General features: G+C 30.4%; 1 protein-coding gene across 9 annotated transcripts in view; it reads left to right on the top strand.

The window, feature by feature from the left end:
* Positions 1-21,624, top strand: part of LOC132740844 (muscle M-line assembly protein unc-89-like) — a 124,132-nt gene that overhangs the window by 32,973 nt on the left and 69,535 nt on the right. For 8 of the 9 annotated variants that reach the window (XM_060728874.1, XM_060728869.1, XM_060728878.1 and 5 more), the window contains exons 3-5: positions 1,886-1,961; positions 5,976-6,002; positions 9,871-10,046. In XM_060728874.1, coding sequence (XP_060584857.1) covers positions 1,886-1,961; positions 5,976-6,002; positions 9,871-10,046 — 279 coding nt within the window. The remainder of the gene's footprint in view (positions 1-1,885; positions 1,962-5,975; positions 6,003-9,870; positions 10,047-21,624) is intronic. The other variant, XM_060728872.1, reaches the window with a different exon arrangement.

The following is a 21,624-nucleotide window of genomic DNA, read 5'->3' as shown; positions in this document are numbered from 1 at the left end:
TACCTAATTTACACCAATTGGATTTTGACTGAATTATTGCCCCTTTATGAACTTTCTTTGGTCAATATCCAAGACTTGTAACTATGCCATGTATTTTTTTTTAATGAAATCATTTTTTTTGTTTATTTCTACATTATTCAGGCTCTAACTATCAAACACTGAGAAAAGTTGAGCTGACAGTTCCTACTTATCATATTATTTATTTTAGATTGAAATTAATTTACTTTTGTTAAATTAATTTTTGTCTATTTTCTTACATAAAGTATAGGTTTTATATAAAGTAAAAATGAAGAATTCATCTGTAATAGTGAATTCCTGTCATTCTCAGAATTGTCCCAGGTATATTACACAATAGCACAAGGATTAAATTTATTAAATATAAGTGTATTTACAATACCCCCTCTGTCACATAATTATAGAATTTTCTCTCTTTTATAGCTTGTTAAATCATCTCATAAAGAATATAAATTTTCTGTTTCCTTAAGTTGAGCACTTCAATAATAATTGATAAGAATATTGTTTTCGCAAATTAATAGATATCAGCAAAATGTTCAGCTGGTGACAGGCAGGTGTAATTTTATGTTGAATAATTCAATAAGTAATACTTTTTATCATATCTGTAGATTATATGTAATATAATAACAGGTGCATAGAAATTTGTTATATTTTTTTAACAATGAAATTTGTTTAAATATTTAGCGACTGTTTTTTTCCATGTTGATCCATGTTGAGTATTTTGGAGGGAAAAATTTTATTAGGGAAAACTTACATAACATACATTTTTATAAAGTTGATTTCCTTTACATGCATTTCCTTGCTGTTCAGTGAAGTTAAAAAATTTATGCTAATAGTATGCTCATTGGTTAAGTCAGGATTTAAGAAATTCACCAGTCAGTCTTACATTTAATGTAGGATTTTTAAGTGACTGGCAAAATCCAATGTATTTTAATGATCAACATTATTTTTTGTCCAATCACATTGTAGTATTTTTCAAATTTCTGCTCAGTCTAACTTTGGTTAATGTGTACTAACTAAATAAAATTTACTTAATCTGTCGACTAACCAGTCTAACAAATTTCAATAATGCATTATATTAGGTAGGAGTTAGAGGTGTGGTTTGCACTCTGAATTGTAAAAAATCTAGATTAGCAAAACAATGCCAGCGTTAAAAAAATAAGCGAGGTCAGGTGTTCCAAATGTGAGGATACAATCAATTAATTTATTACATAGATAATACATGTGGGGCACGCAGAGACGAATGATTACATAGTAACTTTTTATATCCTTTTAACTCTAAGAAAAATGTCTGTTATAAATTGCTGACTGTTTTAAACTTTATATTTTCTAGAAAAAGTAACCAAAACATTATTTTCTTTCAGACGATAGTAATGAACTGCATTAACAATGCATTGACATTTCAGTAGAAAATGTGCCTAATTATATGTTGAAAGGGTCATTTATTTAGCTTTTCTAAAATGTGACATGTTAGAAACTTGACAAGGAGTAGACATTTTTTAGAGCGAAAGGGCGGTGCTATCGGTGATTTAGAGAAATGCCTTGTTTTTGGTTGAAAAAAATAATGTTGATCATTAAATAGGTTAATGTTTAATAATACACATTAACAAAAATAATTGGTCGCCTGCCTGCGGCAGGCAGTTGACCAATTATTTTTGTTAATATGTATTATTAAACACTAACCTATACATAAATAAAAAAATTCAGTGAACTTAACTGATTCTAAAAATTGACTGAAAATTGGAAAATATTGCTTGAACAGGATATTTCTAACATGAATCTGCTTGAAATAGAAAGTTTCAGTGTACTAAGATTTTGCATCATTTATCACTTATAATTGTTGTTTCAATTTTGATTTAAATCATTTCAGCTGCGGAAAAGTACAAATTTCAGCGAGAAAAGAAAAATGAGGGCTGAAGTTCGCCTCCTGAGACAGAGAAGAATGGGTAAGTAGAGATAACTCTTATAGGAATATTGTCTCAACTGTAAACAAGCTTGACAGATTTGCCTCCCTTTACCTAATTTTGGGTTATTGAAATTTATTCTCCACATAAACTGCGATACAAACTATATAATTATCTATTTCCAGATAATGAAATAATAATAATTGGCCTAACATTACTGGTAATTAAAAATACCTGGTTGCATTGCAGTAAAATTTACAAAGTGTTAAATATTTGTCATGGTTAAAAAAAATCAACCATAAAATTTCAGCACAGTCATGTTTGATATGGAATACAAGTTATAGAATTAAATCTTTTTGATTGCTGGGATCTTTGATCATTTACGAGTTGTTAATTCATGGTTCTATTGCATTATGTGATTCTGCATTGAAGCCAGTATTGATTTTCTTGCATAAATTATCAACAGATTATCTATATATTTATGCAAAACAGTAACAGTTAAATGGAATATCTAGTTTCTGAGTTTTTATATATTATATTTATATCAAAAGTGGGTCAGAATTAGCATATGTGTCTTAAATTTGTTTTAATAATACCCTGAAAATCTAATGTTCCCGAAATCTTTTTTTAATGAATACCCAAAACCTTATAATTCAAAAAATCTGTTCATGTGAGATTCCCTCCCTCTAATGTTTGACTGGATTTCTTTTATTTAGAATTATTGCACTGTCATACCTTTCAATATATTCAAAAAGAAGGCAACATGAAGGCAAGAAGAAAAAGAAGTATTTTCTCTTTAACTTGTTAACTACCAAACTTTTGACACATTTACTAAAGATTTTATTTAAAGCTGCATGCCTACAGATAAGCCAAAATATTTCAAGAAAAATTAAACTTGACAAAAATGTACTGAGATTATAAGAAAAGTTAAATTCAAGATTTAAGTCATAATTTGCATGTTATGTGCATGTAGTGACTGATTTTGCAGTATTACACCATATTTCGGTTTGGCCGCCCTGATTTCTACTGCGTTTCTAATGCAGTAAGGGCTATTTTTGCATATTTTTACTTGATTTTGGTAATTTACATGAATAAATGTTTAAGGACCCTCTCAGGATAATCATGCAATAATCCAATATTTTGGCACTCTCATGAACTAATATTTTTTGCACTCAGGTTTATTATGCCATGAACAGGCCTTCTTAGGATTATAATGCAATTGTTGCAATAAAACAATATTTTGGCAGTCTCAGAATTATATTAAATGATACATCAAAATATTTGTATCTCACCATAACCTGGTCTCAAGACATCATTTTCCAAGGGCAGATAGCGTTTATGTGCATCAGGATTTCAAGCCCTGGTCAAATCATAGCAAGCCATGTTTCCTTCCTCCTCATGACTACACCAGGAAATGGACTCAAATAATGATAAATATTAGGTGCAAGAACTTGGTTTATAATTCAGCATAAATATATTAATATTAACATTATGGTCTGACACCCATCTTTAATGAAGTTATTTAGAGGTTGCACTATATATTTGACTGTATGTGCTTGAGTATGGAACTTCATTTCCTTGTTACATTTATAACATTTTTATGCTGATTTTTGTGAAACTTCACCAATGTGATCAGTATGATATGTAGATTAGTGTAAACTAGCTGCTGTTGTTTCCTTAATAGTTTATATTGGGTTATAGCCCTTTGATAACATTTACAGCTTAAACTCAGGATGATTTAATTGAAAATCTTGCAGATTATACTTCATTTTTAGGGGTGGAGAAGTTAAATGATATTTATATGCTTGGGTGTTAGTTTAAAGTCAACTGTTTGCATTACAAAATTAAATGAACTAAAAGATGTAGAATCAATTATTATTTTATTATTGGTCCAAATTTATACTGATCTGAAGTTATATGGTTATATCTCCCTTGCTCCAATTTCAACCAAGCTGACCTAAATTATCAAACTCAAATTTTTATCGCACCCAAATATTCCATGTATATAACATTAATTATTCATTAATCTTTTAAGTTTTTCAAGTCACTATTGAACATAATTTTTTTTGTAATTCAATTTTTACAACATAAAAAAACTTCAGCCTTAAATTATCTATCCTTAACCTTATTGGCCTTAAGTGAAACCATGTCCCTACATTATTGTCCTCAGATTGTAGGTTTTTATATGATAAATGTTTCTTGTCACATCTAGATAGAATACACTGATTACAATGTAATTTTCTTGTCAGATTTGAGATTAGTTTTATAATTAATTACTCTAATACATTATATTAATTATTGATAAATTGGAGCTTTCCCTTACAAGTTATTAAAAAAACTTTTCTGTGACAGGAAAGAAAGTATAGGCTTGGTATTGATTGATAAATCTGTGTCAGGCTGGTTTGGCAATTAATTAACTAAAATGTAATATAGGGAATTTTTATGACAAATTTCTATTTAGAGGTTTGTATATCCTTTAAATAAGGAATGATTCATTGTTAGTTTAATATTAACATATCTAGATGTTCACAAGCTTACAAAAAAGTCTTGTAAGAGGGCACAGAAGTAACAGTTAACCAGTCTGATGATCCATAAGTTTATACTAGTATTAAGCAGTGAACCAGTTTTATGTTCCCTGGTTTAATACCAGTATTAAGCAGTTAACCCACCTGATGGTCATTTATTTTATGCTACTATTAAGCCTTGAACTACTTATAATTATCCTTCCTTATACATTAAAGAGAATTTTAAAATGTGGTCTTTGTTGACAGTTGGCCTCTAAGAACAAGAAACATATCATCACAATTATGTTAAAAATTTAGATCAATGTGACCATAAGTGACAGTTTTGTTGTAAATAAACTTTATTTAGAGGTTGACTTAAATAAAAGTTTTACCATGTTTAATACTTTTGCTATATAAAAATATTTTTGCCTTACATTGAGTTGAATAACCTGTAATATGTCAACATTTTGGTTTGAACCATTGCAAATTATTTGAAAACATATTTCAATTTATCTTTCTTAACAGGTTGGTAAGAAGATTAGTTAATTTTACATAAATGTAATAAAAAATTGATCTGTGTCCTTTAAGAAATTATTCCGCTAGTGAAATATTACGTTTTTGATGTTGGTCGCAGGGGTCCACATATTACTATTATTCACTCAAATGTCATGTAAATTATTATAAAAAGGTCAAGTATTGAATGACGGGAATTAGATGTCCTAAAGCTTTCTCGATTATAAGCGTTCATTTACGCGGCAAAAAGTGACATAGGTTCGTAGGTATCTTATTAACGTCGGGAAGCGATGTGTGTGATGTCCCATGATGCCTCACAAAGTATTATGATTCTGAGGCATCGGAGTGGAAAATAAGTTAATACCTCCGGAGATAGATCGTACAACCAGCAGCTGGTGTTAAAAAGTTACCACATTTTTATTTGTAAAATAAAAATGATACTGAAATTGCTCTGTGTATATTATTAACATTAAATATTGACATTTAAAATTAAACTTAAAAAACAATAAAAAAAACAACTTAAAAATAGAAAGAAATCACATTTAAAATCTAAAAGATGCTGATTGTGCTCTGTGGTTTTAATATGATTGATTATATAAAGATTCAAATTTTATGGAGTTTAAAGTTATTTTTTGTAAGGTAAGATAGATTACATAGGTTTATATAGGCTCAGATAAATTAATTAAAAAAAAAAACATTTTTATCACTTAAATGGGTAAATGACACATGACTTAAAACTCAAATCTATTGTCAACCGATAATTTAGCAACACAACTTTATCAAACATATAAATTTTGATATTTTATACAAGTCCTAGAAATAGTAATGGTTTATCAGGGCCACCAGTTTAGAGCCAGGTCAGTCTGTACGTCCATGTATTTATTTCATCAGGAACTGTATTGGTTGGCAGCCCAATTTTTATATTTTGCCAAATTAAGGAAATTCAAGGTTCATGCAAGTTTAGATAATTGGGTATTTTTTCTTTTTCTTTTTTCTGTTTTTACATGATGATGTAATATTTGAAAACTTCTGTTTCCAGAACAGTCTAGTGGAACAAAAGACATAAGTGAGTTAAATGTAAAACATATTGTTGTTTTGGCAGTTTTATGTTTTGCTCATCTTATTTTCAACTTGCTCAGTTTAACACCAACTAAATGTTCAGCTTGTGATCAGTGTCTTCAGTTTGTAAGACCATTTATAAAACATGAGTTCAGTTAATAAGACATTTATTAGACATTTATTCAGTTTATAAGATCATATATATGACATAAGTTCAGTTATTAAGATCATTTATAAGATATTATATCAGTTAATAAGACCATTTAAAAGACATTAGATCAGTTAAAAGACCATTTATAAGACATAAGATCAGTTAATAAGACTATTTATAAGACATTATGGCATTAGATCAGTTAATAAGACCATTTATAAGACATGATTCAGTTAATAAGACACTTATAAGACATTAGATCAGTTAATAAGACCATTTATAAGACATAAGATCAGTTAATAAGACATTTACAAGACATAAGTTCAGTTGATAAGAGATTTATAAGACATAATTTCAGTTAATAAAACATAAGACATTAGTAAATAAGACCATTTATAAGACATTAGATCAGTTTATAAGACCATTTCTAAGACATATGTTCAATAAATAAGACACTTAGAAGACATAAGTTCAGTTAATAAGACATTTATAAGACATAGGTTCAATTAATAAGACACTGAGTAAGAAACACTTAGAAGACATAAGTTCAGTTAATAAGACATTTATTAGACATTAATTAAGTTTATAAGACATTTACAAGATGTAATTTCAGTTGATAAGACATTTATAAGACATAAGTTCAGTAAATAAGACATAAGACATTAGTTCAGTTAATAAGACAATTTATAAGACATTAGATCAGTAATTTTGATCATTTATAAGACATACCTTCATTTAATAAGACATTTATTAGACATAAGTTCAGTTAATAAGACATTTATAAGACATTAGATCAGTTTATAAGTCTTTTGAATTAGATTTTAGTACAGTTTATGTGTCATTTATAAGACATTAATTTAGTAAATAAGTAATTTATAAGATAATTCTTCAGCTCATAATTAATTTGAATAAGACAGGTCAGTTTTTAAGTATTTTGAATAAAACATTAAGTCAGTTTATAAGCCATTTATAAAGATATTAGTTCAGTTTATAAACCATTTGCTGAGCAGATAATAGATAAGTCATTTGAAAGACATTTGTTCAGTTTGTAAGGCATTTGTTGAAGCAATAAGCTGTTTATTAAGTTAATTCTGTTTTTGTCAAATTATATGATAAACCAATTAATAAAACATTCCGGTAAGCCGTGTAACCCCACATTTGTTGATTTTTATTAGGAAAGTTGTTTATCTAATAATACCCTTGTTCATAAAAGAACTTCTTTAGTTTGTAAGACGAGGTCTTCAGTATCTTTAGCCAATTGTTCTGTTAAAAACTGTTTTACCTTATTAGACTTTATTTTCATTCTATAAGACATTTCCAGTAATGCTTAGTTTATAGGATATTTGTACATTCTACAAGATATTTATCCAGTTTATAAGATATCTTTCAGGTTTTAAGACTTTCTTTAGTTTTAAGAAATTTGTTTATGTTATGCACCATATCTCTTATGTCAGTTTGTTTCCAGCCATTTGCTTAAGACATTTGCTTATAAAGCAATGGCAATTTGTTCAAAATACATGTTTTTGCTTTGCTTACTTTGTTCAGATGACTGTCATTTCCTTAATGTAAGTAATGACAATTTATGCATTAAATCATTGAACATTTGTCCGGTTAAAGCAGTTAATTAACAGCTTATCCAAGTTTTAAATTCTTCTCCAATTAGTCTTGAATGCAATGTCTTTAGAAAGATATTCTGTCAGGGCTTTTTTTCACAGATTTAGGAAGCAGTCCGGCCCTTAATTTTGGGGGGAAATAACATGGTATATTTGCAAAAGGGGAAGAAAAAAATAGATGTAAATTCAATTTTTGGGGAAAACTGCATGATTTAAAAGAATTTTTCTTTGGGGAATCAGCCCTATAATGGCTCCTGCTATAGAAGGAAAGAAAGCCCTGTCTGTTCACGTTCACATACATTGCAGTCTTAAATATTACAGAGATATCCTTTGTTACAATGCTCTAATATTTTTAATTTACTATTTATAAATTTCAGAAAATTATTTCATTACCCTTTAAAAAAGATTAAATTATAACGAAATTACACACAATTTTGATAGAAATACTTAATTGTACAGCACTTGTTGTTCAGGTCCCTACAGTCAATATACAGCATGAACAATGTGTGGGGCCTGTAATCATTGTATAACAATGATATACAAAATTTTGATTGATGAAATTACATTATGAGTAATGCTCATATAAGTTCATTATATCACATTGTAAATGTCACAGTTTCTTTATTTAACATTGTTATACATAAACAATGTTGTAAATCATTGAAATGATTTGTCTCCTTTAATAAACATTAATGTCTCGACAGTTCTTTCTAAAGCATATCATCTTATTAATATCACCCTTATTTTTTTACACATTTTTGATAGTTACAAGTTATTTATTTTACCATGTTATGTTCTACAAGCATTATGCATAACTTCAAATATTTAAAAAATGCAAAGGTCAAGGGACAAATAATTAAGTCTTGTAAAGGGTAGGATGGCCTGTAATGATTCAGGTTGACTGCTTCTCAAACGTGGGGTGGTTGATTCAGGCTTTACTTGAGTCATGACCATGTTCCTTGAAGCAGACTCATAAATGATAAATATATGTCGCAAAACATTATTTCACAATCAATTTTCATTAAAATGTTTAAAAACAAATTCATTTTGTTCTTTTGACAATAAGATAAACATTTTTCTTTTTTTTTTCTTTTTTTAGGTTTCCAATTATAACTTTCAAAAAGCATGACTGTATCGTATAAATATAAACCCATAACTCTTTTATAAATTTGTATTGAATTACTTCCCTTTTTGACCTTAAAAAGACAAGCCTTTTAATGATGTTGATATAATCATCGTTGCTTTTGTTTTATTATAATCCATTAAAAGTATACAAACACTCTGTCCCTCATCGTTGGTTACCCACGATCCATATTCTGTACATAATGAAATATATACAGAATATATGACCATGGGTACCGGCGATATATTCCCTTGTGACAGCTCTTGTTTTACTTTGTCTTCATAGGGATTGATAAACATAAAAAACAGTCCTGTTTTTCAAAGACGTTTAGTTTCTTTCACACACATAGATACAGTGCGAATATTTTTCATTGATAAAATATCCATGATATGGGCTTGTGTTTTATATATTACAAAAACATAAATTAACTTTTTCGTCATACTTAATGTCCATGTTATCTCAAATGTGTACTTTCTCATTTCTATTTATTTGTTTTCTTTATCTTTGATTAACTTTTGGTCCGTATATTTTTTAATTTTAAGTCCTGGTATGTGTGAGTTTTAGGTGTGTTTTAGGATAAAGGCTTTCGTCACAACGGGGATTATAAAAATCGTTACGAAATGCACGTAAATAGTTATTATGAACAGGGCATTCTTAGGAACTGATTCTGTTGAAAAGAAACAAAATGACAGTGCTAAAATATCTATCTGGTCCGGCTTAAGATTATTTAAAAAAAATTGTATTTCATTTCTTAAACTTTCATAATTATACTGATTTTTATATTTTTATTTAACTTGTTATAACTGAAAAATATTTAGAATTCTATATTGTATAGATAAAGTGTTATGAAGGAATGGATATATTTTATAGTGTTGTATTTATTTTCTCACATTTAAGGAAAATCATAAGCTTTTAGCTTAGAAACATAAATGTTTAGTAATGAATGATAACATGGATTTTTTTTCACGTTTCCTTGACTTTGTTTCAGCTTTAGAAGGAACGTCTGATCAACCTAGATTTACCTCCCTTAGAAGATCAGCGTCTGTGACGGCAGGGGTTGTAACTCATGCTACTCCAGTATTCATTACCGCATGCGAGGACACAAATAAGAAAAGACCCAATGAAGATAACAGCCAATCCAATATTGAAGAGTTAAGAAAAAAGGTACAGAAAGACTTTTTAGCTGATTATTTAAAATTTCTATGATTAATAAGAAAGAAAGGGGGAAAAAACAGCCAATATCAGCCAATTAAAATTTTGATACTGAAGAGTTAGGAGAAAAAGGTAAGAACATTTTATGATAAAAGGTTAAGGAGAAGGAAACAAATGAAATGGCAGGATAATCTTGAAAAAGGTAGGTAATACTCTGTACATGTAGCTTTGTTATAAAATCAGTGAATAGCTTTCTTGTTTGATAACAATATATTGTAAATGATGGAATTTTACATACTTTGGTAAAATTGGACATAAGTAATAAAAGAGCAATGGATGTCTGATATCAAGCAATGAGTAAATCAAAATTATATGATATTCAGATTAATAAAGGGAGATTAAATAAGAAAAAAATTCAGCTTAATTAAGGCTTTGATTTGTTTCATTTGTTAGACAGATAGCAATCTTGAAGTTAAAAAAAAATATACAAAAAAAATATTAACCAAGATTTTACCAGATCTCATTATGAACTTTTAGCCTAGATTTTATGACGATAAGTCAGTGCAAAGTATGGGGATGGGAAAGTTTTCACATTGGATTATCCTAAATTAATATCCAACTGTTATACTTTGAATTATCATCTTAAATAAGCAGGAAAAATATCCATATAAACCCCTTTTCTTAATGCTATTTAAATAAAGAATTAGAATTAAGATCCACGCTTTCGTGAAGTGCACTTGTTCATAAATCAGTATGTGATAAAATTATTGAAAATCATTATTTAAGGTAGCCCCTGTGAAAATATCTGTCAAACATGATAACAATATTTCAATAGTGACTAATCTCATTGGGCAACTATATTTCATTTACATTTACTTGTTAAAATGTTGGTATTTAAGTTCAGTTTTAGTATAATATTAATATCTCATATAAGCTGTGTGACAGGTTTTCTTGAATGGTTCATTTCATGTTTTTGACATTGGTATGAGTTGTGAGCCATCTTAGCCAAATCAAGCTTTGTAAAAAGTTTTAGAGTGTCTTTTGTATTATCTTAAAGGCCAGGGAGCTAGCAGCACTGTATAGATATATTTGTCATTTCTAGTAGATCTGTTGTCCTATAGTCATTAGAAATATTTGAAGTTATTGCCGGAAACCATGTACATTATTGTTTTCTGAAAGACTTAAGTTGTTGCCCAATGTTTTTGTATACTCTAATGTCTTCATAATTATAGACTCAAAGTCATTGCAAATATCTGTATGACTGTATTTCCTTTAAAGATATTTTAATATATTGCCAACAGCTGTGTAATCAGTATTGCCATCCGATAGACTTAAAGTAATTGAAAATTAAGCTGCCTTACACTTCAATGTCCGCTCCGGCAAAGTTCACTATCGCTCCCAACAATACTTAGTCAAAGTTTGGTACCGCTAGACGCAAGTTCGTGGACGCTTGGATCCCCTAGGCTAATGCTGGACCACCACTGCTTCGCCAGCTTTGCCAAGACGGTGATTAAACGTTGCACAAACTATCGTGGAGCGGTTGTAAGCGTTTTACGAGCTTACACAGGATTGCTGGAATGGTGTTGGGTGTTGAAGCAGCGATCTATTGTGGTGATGAACTTTGGTTTAGCGTTGGTATGGAGGTGTCGGAGCGGGACCAGAATTTAGCTATAATTACGAGGAGAAATGAACCAATAGCCCATTTGGAACCAAGCTGTCATTTAGTGCAGACCTTATTTACATAGAATTTGCTCAAAAGTACAGTAAATCTGTACTATCATGGATGCTGAGAGACTTGCTATGATTGGTGCACTAGTCCAGCAGCAGAATCAGAAACTCCACAGACTGCAACAAGCTGTTGAGAGAGGAGAGGCAGAGTTGTGTGGATCAGACAGTTGATACTGAGACGGCCTGAACATGGACTGTATGACAAGTTGATGGTGGAGCTGAGGAATGATCAAAGCGATCTGTTTAGCTAAGTAGTCAAAAGCGGTATGCCGCTAAACCAACTTTAAACCCCTGCCGAGCCAACTCGGGCGTGCACAGAACTCCGCTCTATCAAAGCTTGCGTCACTGCTAACCAACACTCGCTACCGTTAAGCCACAGCTATTGCAATGTTGGCTTCAGCGTTGCACCGCTATGGCAACACCCGTGTTTTTAGTTTTCCCCCATTTTGTATGCGTTGTCGAAATTCGGTCCCCTCTCCCTACCGTTCAAGGAACGCTCCAGCAAAGTTCTTGAGGTGTGTCTGGGCCTCAATTTAAAAAAGTCATTGCCAAAGTTGTGCTTTCTCTTGTCTCAAAAGATGGACGATAGTTAACTGTCATTCTGCCATGGACTAACTATATTGTTTAAAACAGACTTTATCTGTTTCAATAGTAGTGTATACTAATTGCTACACATTGCCTCTCTATTGTTTTAAACAGATTTCCTCAGTACCAATAGTTGTATACACTAATTTCTTCAGCACTGCCTTTTAGTCATGTACTCTATTGTTTTAAACATATTTTTGTCAGTACCAATAGTAATGTGTACACTAATTTATTCAAAATATTATAAGACATATTTAAGTCATTTCCACTGAGCATGTACACTATTATCTTCAGGCACTTTGCCTGTGTTTAAAGTTATTGACTTTATTATGTTGAAACAGTAATTAACATATATATTATATGAAATATTAATTTCTTTTTTCACAAACATTTTCTCGAAAATTATAAAAGTCATTTGTATACATCAATATGCATTCTTTACTTTGGTAATGTAACATGTATGTTTGTACAAGAGGAGTGTCCCGGCACTTCTATTTAAAAAAAAATAATGAATGCATAAATTACATTTTACAGCCTATCAATACAAAAAGACTATTGAAAGCTAAGGTGCAACTAAATAATTTATCATTTTTTGAAGTCTTCCTTTATTGAATCTATTGTGTAAGAAGTTTAAACTCTTGGTTTAATTCAAACTAATCTATAAATAAGATATCTGTGAAAGATTGTTATAATTTTAGGTTGAATTTTCTTTTCAAAAGTTTTAATTAGTGTCAAATTTTACATAGATGGGTTTAACTGATAGTGTTGATATTAGGCAATTTTAGTTGTAACATTATTCATGGTATTGTATGGCGCAGAATAAACCTATTATAAGTTTCTATTTTTGAAAAATTTCTTTTGTTATAATATTATCAAATGTAACAAAATTTTGAATTTTAAAGCTACATGTGTCATAACTTTGGTGTTTTTTTTCTTTTCAAATTTGACATTTTGTTAAATTGATTTAAACAGTGTTTCTAACATTGAAATTGGAGCCTCCATGGCTGAGTGGTTATGTAGCTGAGTGTGAACCACTTGCCTGTAATTCATCTTTGTTACTGAGTTTCGAATTGCCTTCCAAGAGCTTTGTATTGCCTTCCATGTGAGGAAGCTATCCAGCAAGCTCAGGAAATGTTGATGGTTCTACTAAGGTGCCCCGCTCATGCCTGAAATGATGCACTGTGTATGTGGAGCACCTGAGGTGACCTTTTACAGTAAAGTAATCAAGTCTCCATGATGACCTTCACAGGGCTGGTGTGATGATAAACCCACATATAAAACTAACAATGTAATATCAGTGATCAAATACAACTTAGACCCTGTGTTTTTTGGTCATAACAATGTGACTTAAATTTTGGTGAAGGGGGCCATCTTGTGACTTTTGTAAACAAAACATCTGCGGATGTTTCAAAATTCGAAATTGTACCAGTTCATAGTAAATGTTGAATTCTGCTTAAGCCGGTGATAGGGGGGCGTGGACGGTAGTTTGCACTTAACAGTACCCTCCATGAACAGTCGCAATCAAACCGAGTCTGCAGCATTTTCAATTATGCCGTGTTGGGCTTTCTTTAGGGATTCTTATATTCTCTATTTTGTAGTTTTGTGGCTTCATGTTTATTTGCCCCGATGACTATAGAAACCTGTTGGCAATAAATTAAATTGAGAAAAATTAGTTATGTCATTTTGTTTTTAGTAAGATTTTTCTTGTTTGGCACTTTTTATCATTTATATCTTAGAAACTTATAAAGAACCCCTAAAAATGGCAAATTAATAAAACTAAAATAATTAATGATATCATGTTGTTTTTATCTGCTTGTATTTTGATTTAGTGTTAAAAATTTTGATTATAAATTTATAGGTTTTAATTTTCAAAAAAAAAAATGACATACTTGCATTCATATATACTTTTGAGTGAATTCTTGATTGCCCAAACTTGCAATTCTGTAAATGAATTGTTGTGTTTAGTATTAAAAAATGTTCATTTTTAACAATTTATTTTCATTGAATTAAGTTTGTAGTGTTCAAGCTACTCTAACAGAAAATAACGTAATTGGTTGTTATGATATATCATTTAAATCTTAACACACAAAAATTGTAAAATGTTAAATAAGAAAATGTTTAACCAAATGTATATAAGTAGGGAAAAAATAGTACTAATTTAGTTTGAATATGATTGGATGTATTCAAGTGGATAATCACAGGCTTTGATTTTTTTTTATTTTTCAAAGTGAATTTGATGTGTTATAGTGACTTTTGGATATTAAATGAAATTTAAAAAAAACCCAAGGAATCGTATGTAAGAATTTGGGTTTTTAATGAACTTATTTTTTTTTTAAATTAAAGTCAATAAAGAATGAAGAATTACTACACATTACCACCTAGTATGTTCAAATAGTTTATAAATGTCTACTAGTTTTGATAATAACAATGATCTTCATCTTATTTTTCATTTTTTTTTTTTTAAAATCACTTGAGATCAAATTGAACATTCTTTGATTGAAGTGTCATCATTATAAGCGTCAGATATAACGTAATTACATATGGTTGATAGATATTTGAAAAAAAGGAATTGTGCAAATAAATTGTGTTTACTTTTGAAAATGAGTGTCAAGTTATCCTCTAGTACTTCATTTAAACACATTTTAGACTGGTTTCCAATGTCAAGTTTATTTAAGCAGTATCAGATATAATAATTGTAGAAAAAAAAAGAGCACAAAAAACCCAGTCTATTATTGTAAAAATCGAAGAATTTAAATCTTCAATGAATTGCCTGATATATATTTTATGTGCTTTGAACAATTTAGTTATTTAAAGGAATTTAAACATAGTTGTTATCAAAGGTTCTTTTTTTTACAAGAAAAATATTAAATTAAATCTAGAAATTACGTTATTCATTCTGTAAATTCATAGGAACTTTTTGTGTAAAAGATGAAAATAAAGGAAACAAATGCTACAGATGAGGAATTGATTGTTGAAAATTGGTGAAATATTTTTCTTTAATATGTAAATAAGAAGCTTGATAAATGTGTGTGTTTTTTTTTAATTCTGCTTGTTTCTTTAAAAAATAAATTTGATATTTTTTTCTAGTATTGATATGCTTTAGAAGGTTATTAAATAGAATTGACATTACTAGCATCCTTAACTGGAAGGAAGATGAAGGTCAAGGTCAAATGATCAAACTTTTCTTTCAAAGTAGGTGTTGTAACAGTCATGTTCTTTTGTTTGACCATGTCTTATTCTGTCTCAACCTTTTCTTATCAAGGTTTGTCACTTACCTGGGAGGGGTATATAGGAATGGCTACCATGTATTATGCAACACCATGGTCACGACCCTCAAGGCCAAAGTGACATTTAAAGGTCATATGTTTAAGAAGTCAACATTTCATACTATCTCCATAAAGTTTTGAATAACATGTCACAAATAATTACTGAGATGACACAATGTGCAGTGTGCAGCATCCAGGTCACTACCATGCAGGTCAAGGTCAAATTTACAGGTCAGATTTTGAAAATCTACATTTGATATCAGCTCTACTTATTGACTATTTTGAAGTAAAGGTCACACTTACAGGTCAAAATTTCATGTCCGCTCCATTACTGATTTACTATTCAATGGGAAGGTTTAAAAAGTACTAAGCACAAATGATCACCCCCCCCTTCCCATGTCAAGATGTGCTGAGTGTAACATCCAGGTTGCTAAACCCAAGGTCAAGGTCACAAGAAGAGGTCATTTGTTCTTATAACATTTTGACTTAGGAAAATTTTAAATAACTAACTAATCATCACCATGACACAGCACATACTATCTTCATAGAACAACAGTCAGGTTTTACTCCAAAGGTCAAGGTTGATCAAAGGTTAAAAAAATTCAAATTTATGTCAGCTGCAGCAGGCGATATAGCTGTCCTTTCCGACTGCTGGACTCGGACCCTCATTGGGGATTCTTAGAATATTGTTGTAATCTGTTTTGAAAGGTTTATAGAGTTTTAATTTGCACTTTTGCATTGAGGCATGGACTTTCTTTTTTTTCCCATCTAAATGTAAGACACTTGTTATACCCCCACCACAAAATGTGGGGGGGCTATAATGGATTCGCTTTGTCGCGTCGGTCGGTCGGTCAGTCGGTCGGTCGGTCGGTCCTTCCGTCTCCATTTTCATGTCCGCTCTACAACTCCTATACCACTTGAAGGATTTTCTTCAAACTTGGCTCAAATGTTCACCTCAGCAAGGGGATGTGCAGAACCCATGTTGCCCATGTGTCAGCTCAAGGTCAAGGTCACAATTGAAGGTCAAATATCAAACACAATCATATATTAGACAGTATGTCGTGTCCGCTCTGTAGGTCCTACAATAATTGAAAGATTTTCTTCAAACTTGGCTAAAATGTTCACCTCAACAAGGGGATGTGCAGAACTCATGTTGCCCATGTGTCATTTTAAGGTCAAGGTCACAATTGAAGGTTAAATATCAAACAATCAAATATTAAACAATATTTCGTGTCCGTTCTGTAAGTCCTACACTAATTGAAAGATTTTCTTCAAACTTGGCTCAAATGTTCATTTCAACAATGGGATGTGCAGAACCCATGTTGCCCATGTGTCAGCTCAAGGTCAAGGTCACAATTGAAGGTCAAATATCAAACAATCAAATATTACACAGTAAGTCGTGTCCACTCTGTAAGTCCTACACTTATTGAAAGATTTTCTTCAAACTTGGCTCAAATGTTCACCTCAACAAGGTTATGTGCAGAACCCATGTCACTCTTTTGCCGGCATAAGGTCAAGGTCACACTTGAAGGTCAAAAATTGACTTAGAAAATGTTCTTTAATTTTAACATATATCTGCATATTTCTGAATCTAGGAAAGGTATTTGCTTGAAACTTAAAATATAAATGAAGTGTCACAATTAAGATATGCTGGTCAAGTTTCATAACTCTGTATTGCATTTTAACAAAATTATGCCCCTTTTTAATCTTCAAATTTTCATACAATCACATATTAGACAATATGTTGTGTCCGCTCTATAAATCCTATACTAATGGAAGAATTTTCTTCAAACTTTTCTCAAATGTTCATCTAAACAAGGTTATGTGCAGAATCCATGTCACCTTTGTGCAGGCTAAAGGTCAAGGTCAGACTTGAAGGTCAAAAATTGACTTGGAAAATGTTCTTAGATTAAAACATGTTCTTTAATATTCCGGAAACTAGCATAGGTATTTGCTTGAAACTTGAAAGATATATGAGGTGTCACAATTACGATATGCAGGTCAAGTTTCATAACTCTGTATTGGATTTTGACAAAGTTATGCTCCTTTTTAAGTCTTTAAATTTACATACAATCAATACTAGACAATATGTTGTGTCCGCTCTATAAATTCTATACTAATGGATGGATTTTCTTCAAACTTTACTCAAATGTTCACTCCAATTGGGGGATGTGCAGAACCCATCTTACCCTTGTGCCAGCTGAAGGTCAAGGCCACACTTGAAGGTCAAAAATTGACTTATAAAAAGTTTAGTATATTGGGAAAATGAAAAGTTATTTGTAACTGTTTCGAACATGATTTGATAATAGATATTTTTACTATTACCTGTACAATTAGTCTTTTTTTCACCAGAGATAATTTCTTTTTATGTATTTGTGTCACTTAAGTTATTCCCTTAACCACCTTTCCAAGTTGTCTTATGTCAAGGACATTGGTGGGGGTATGAATCGCATTCAGCGATAGTTCTAGTTTGAACTGGGTGTAGAAGAGGTATGTACCCAAAAGGAAGCTTTTGAAGCATTGTTCGAATTATTTCTATTTCATAATAGGTAAAATGACCTCTAGTGCAGGTTCTTTTAAGTCATTTGGTACTTTAATTATGTTCTTCTGCATTTTAGTAAAATAGAAATGTACTGTATAGGAAACTCCCTAGTTTGATAATATTAATAAATATCCATCATAGTTACATGGCTCCGTGCAACTATCTATCCTTCAGCCTTGATACTAGACCCCCCTATGAATAGACCATTATTTATTTTGTGATTTCACGTATAATCAGGGGGTATACAAGAAGTCTATTATATATTCTTCCATTGAAAAGAAGATGTTTATTTTATGACTTTCCCAATGCCTTTTCTTCTATTGGCAAGTCAATAGGGGTCGTAAAAATCTTATGTTTTTTCAGTCATTTGCCCGTGTTTTTATTATGGGTTTAAAATGTTCCATGTACGTATTCTTAAAGTTGTTAGTTTTCAATGCAATGGCTGACTTGCATGTTTAAAGAAGTGATCTGAGAGTGATTGATTGAAAATTTGTGAAACGTAATGGTTTAAATTTTGTGTTTGGTTTGAAATATATCTTACGGAATTTGTTTTAAACCAGTATAATGGATGTATTAAAAAAAAAAATGACATTGATTTTCTTATGAAGGTATAGGAAATTTTTTTTATTGTGCTGCTTTTGACAATTATGTCAATTTGTAAACAAGTAGGTCACTATATTAAAACTAGAACAGGTACTCTTCTTTTTATTCATAAATTATTTATGATTTTGCCTACCAACACCAACGCTATTATATAGAAACAAATATTCAGATATCATTTAATATTTATGACCAATAATATCAAAACTAATCCGATAACGACCAATTAATATCATTGGCCTGCAGAATTCAGTGCCGTCTGCCGTTTTCGATTAGATTAGATCTATTAATTATGCATGTTGATACCTTTTATAAATAATTTGTTTATGTAGCATGTATATATATCCGAATCGGTCAATACATCAATAAGTCAGCGTGTTATTTCACCTCGATCAAAATTCATTGATTTGATTGTCTTATTCATTAAGGATGATTTACCCAGTTTGCCTCGACTGCTTACTTAGGCCTCGGCTAATCCCGAATAAGATGCCCGTCAATTTATCTTTATAATGCAAATCAATAAGGAAACAACGTTTAAGTATTTTACATCACATGTGAATTTTGAGATCGTTATCAATGTGGGAGATGTCAAATCTTCTTTTGATGCTAGTGTCGAACATGTCGAACGAAAAACATTCCTTAAATGTTAGTTTGTTTTTGTTACGTTTTAGACGTGTTCTCATTTTTGAATTGTTTAGAAATGTGATTAGTGACAAATTTGGTGTTAAACATCTTTTAAGGATAATCTTTTTAGAAAAGATGTTTAGAGGATATTGTTTGCCGCTTAAAGTAAAAAATAGTTTCTTTGTTTTTCGTATAATATTGTTTTTAGTTGGAGTTATTCTCGAGAATGAGGAAGATAATATAATGTTGTTTGGGTAAAATTTTTGTCATAAGAAAGGAGTACATACTGTAAGGTTAATGGAATTTTTGTACTTTAATTCTTTTATTATTGGAATCTTGATCAATATTTGCAAAAAAATAAATTTTTATAATCATGATCTATAAGGACTAAATGCCAACATGGAAGTGAGAGGTTGTTGTACTACTATTATTATTATGTATTTAATGCTACATTGCTGGCGGTAACTAATTCTGTAACCTATAGTATCAATGCAGACTAAGATCACTGGTACATCCCTTGCCATCTGATCATGGTCTGTACTGTTAGTTTATCACTCTGTTTGAAATTTACCCTAAAAAAATGACTAATGGTCTTGTCCAGATAGAAAGATTGGACAAGTCCATTAATTTTAAGTAAAGGTTTAGGTGAAGATTAAGGTACAGTTTAATTAAGACAACAAACATTGATGGAAAGTTAAATTTATTTAATTTTTATTAGGTTTTTAAACTAGTTATGCCAGGTTTGCCATCATGCTCATACATTTTGAATTTTCTTTATAAAGTTTAATATTGGCTAATAAATTTCTTTAATTTGATAATTGAAGTCCTATGACAGCTCTGATTTTAAAGCTGGACTTTTAAGTCTATTTATCAACTTCAGTAGACTTTTCCTGTATTGATTAACAATTCTTTGTAAACTCAATATTCAGATTTGTTATGTAAACATACTGTTGGTATTTGTACATCTAATAAGGCTATGGTCATCGCCCTGTCTTAGCAATAACTTCTGGCCATGAGTGGCAGCATTTGGTAGAGTGGTTAACGCATCAGACTAGTACCCTAAGGGTTGCTGACCAGGTGGGTTCAAACCCTATCAGAGACACTCTGTTGTTTCCATGAACAAATATTTTTATACTTGTTGCTCAGTACCAGTTAGTTCCAGGAACAGATTCGAGTGTGTTTCAATAAGCTTATACCTTCGACACAATCAAACTAAAAAAAATTCTTATAAATAACTTCTGATTTGGTTTTTACTAGTAGTGATACAAAAAATCATTTGTTTAGCGTTGATTTCTACATTCTTTATAACAGTTTGTCAGTTTTTTACCTGTATCACTTTTGAATTTGATTTTTGTAACTCTCAATTTTGAATTTCTTACCAATTATTCATTATTCTCAATTTGATTTTCTTTTATGTTATCACATTTTATTCTCAGTCGCTTCTCTATAATGTTTTCTTGATTGGGTTTTCTGTTAACTTATGGATTTATACATACATGCTTACAAAGAGTTGGGCACATTTCCGTCCTGGCAATTATTGTTTATTTATCTGTTAAGCCAACCCTAGCTTTTCGAAATTTGATTTAAAAAAAAAAACTGTTTCATGCAAAATTAGGATTTGACAATATACAGTAAGTGTTAAATGATTACATAAAAGGTAAATTTATCATTCAGAAGCTTTCAATATCAGATTAAAGCTTTTACCGATTGAAAACAGAATTGGTACTTCGGAACATTTTCTTTGGAGATTCCATCCATGTGGTAAACAACGTTTGCCTACATAACAAAAATTGGACCGTCTGTATTGATGAAATGAACTGGGTGTAAAGAATGATATAAATAAAAAAAAATTCAATCCATCTACAGGTAATCTTTTTTTTAAATTTGCTCAGCGGGGAATCAAAATGAAAATATCTCTAATTATAAAAAATAAATATTTGTTTGCTGTGATGAGACAAATTTATTTAAAGTTTTCTTATTTATTCCATCAATCTTATTTAAGGCCATAATGTATAGCAAATGAAAATTATTAAAACATACTTTATTTATTAAAGCATCATAATTTGCAAGGGCCAAAACTCTGGAAAATTTTAATAATTGTTACTTTTAACCTGTAAATTTTTTTCATAAGCAAGCTAAATTTTATTGTGTCATCTTCTAACTCACAAATGGATAATAGTTCCTTATAACATACAGTAGTAGATAGGCTATAACACAAAAAAGAAATTTAATGATAAATCTGCAT

Source organism: Ruditapes philippinarum, unplaced genomic scaffold (genome assembly GCF_026571515.1).
Source record: "Ruditapes philippinarum isolate M1 unplaced genomic scaffold, ASM2657151v2 ctg393_1_1_1_1, whole genome shotgun sequence".
Classification (NCBI taxonomy): domain Eukaryota; kingdom Metazoa; phylum Mollusca; class Bivalvia; order Venerida; family Veneridae; genus Ruditapes; species Ruditapes philippinarum.
This window is presented reverse-complemented; position numbering and strand designations above follow the sequence as displayed.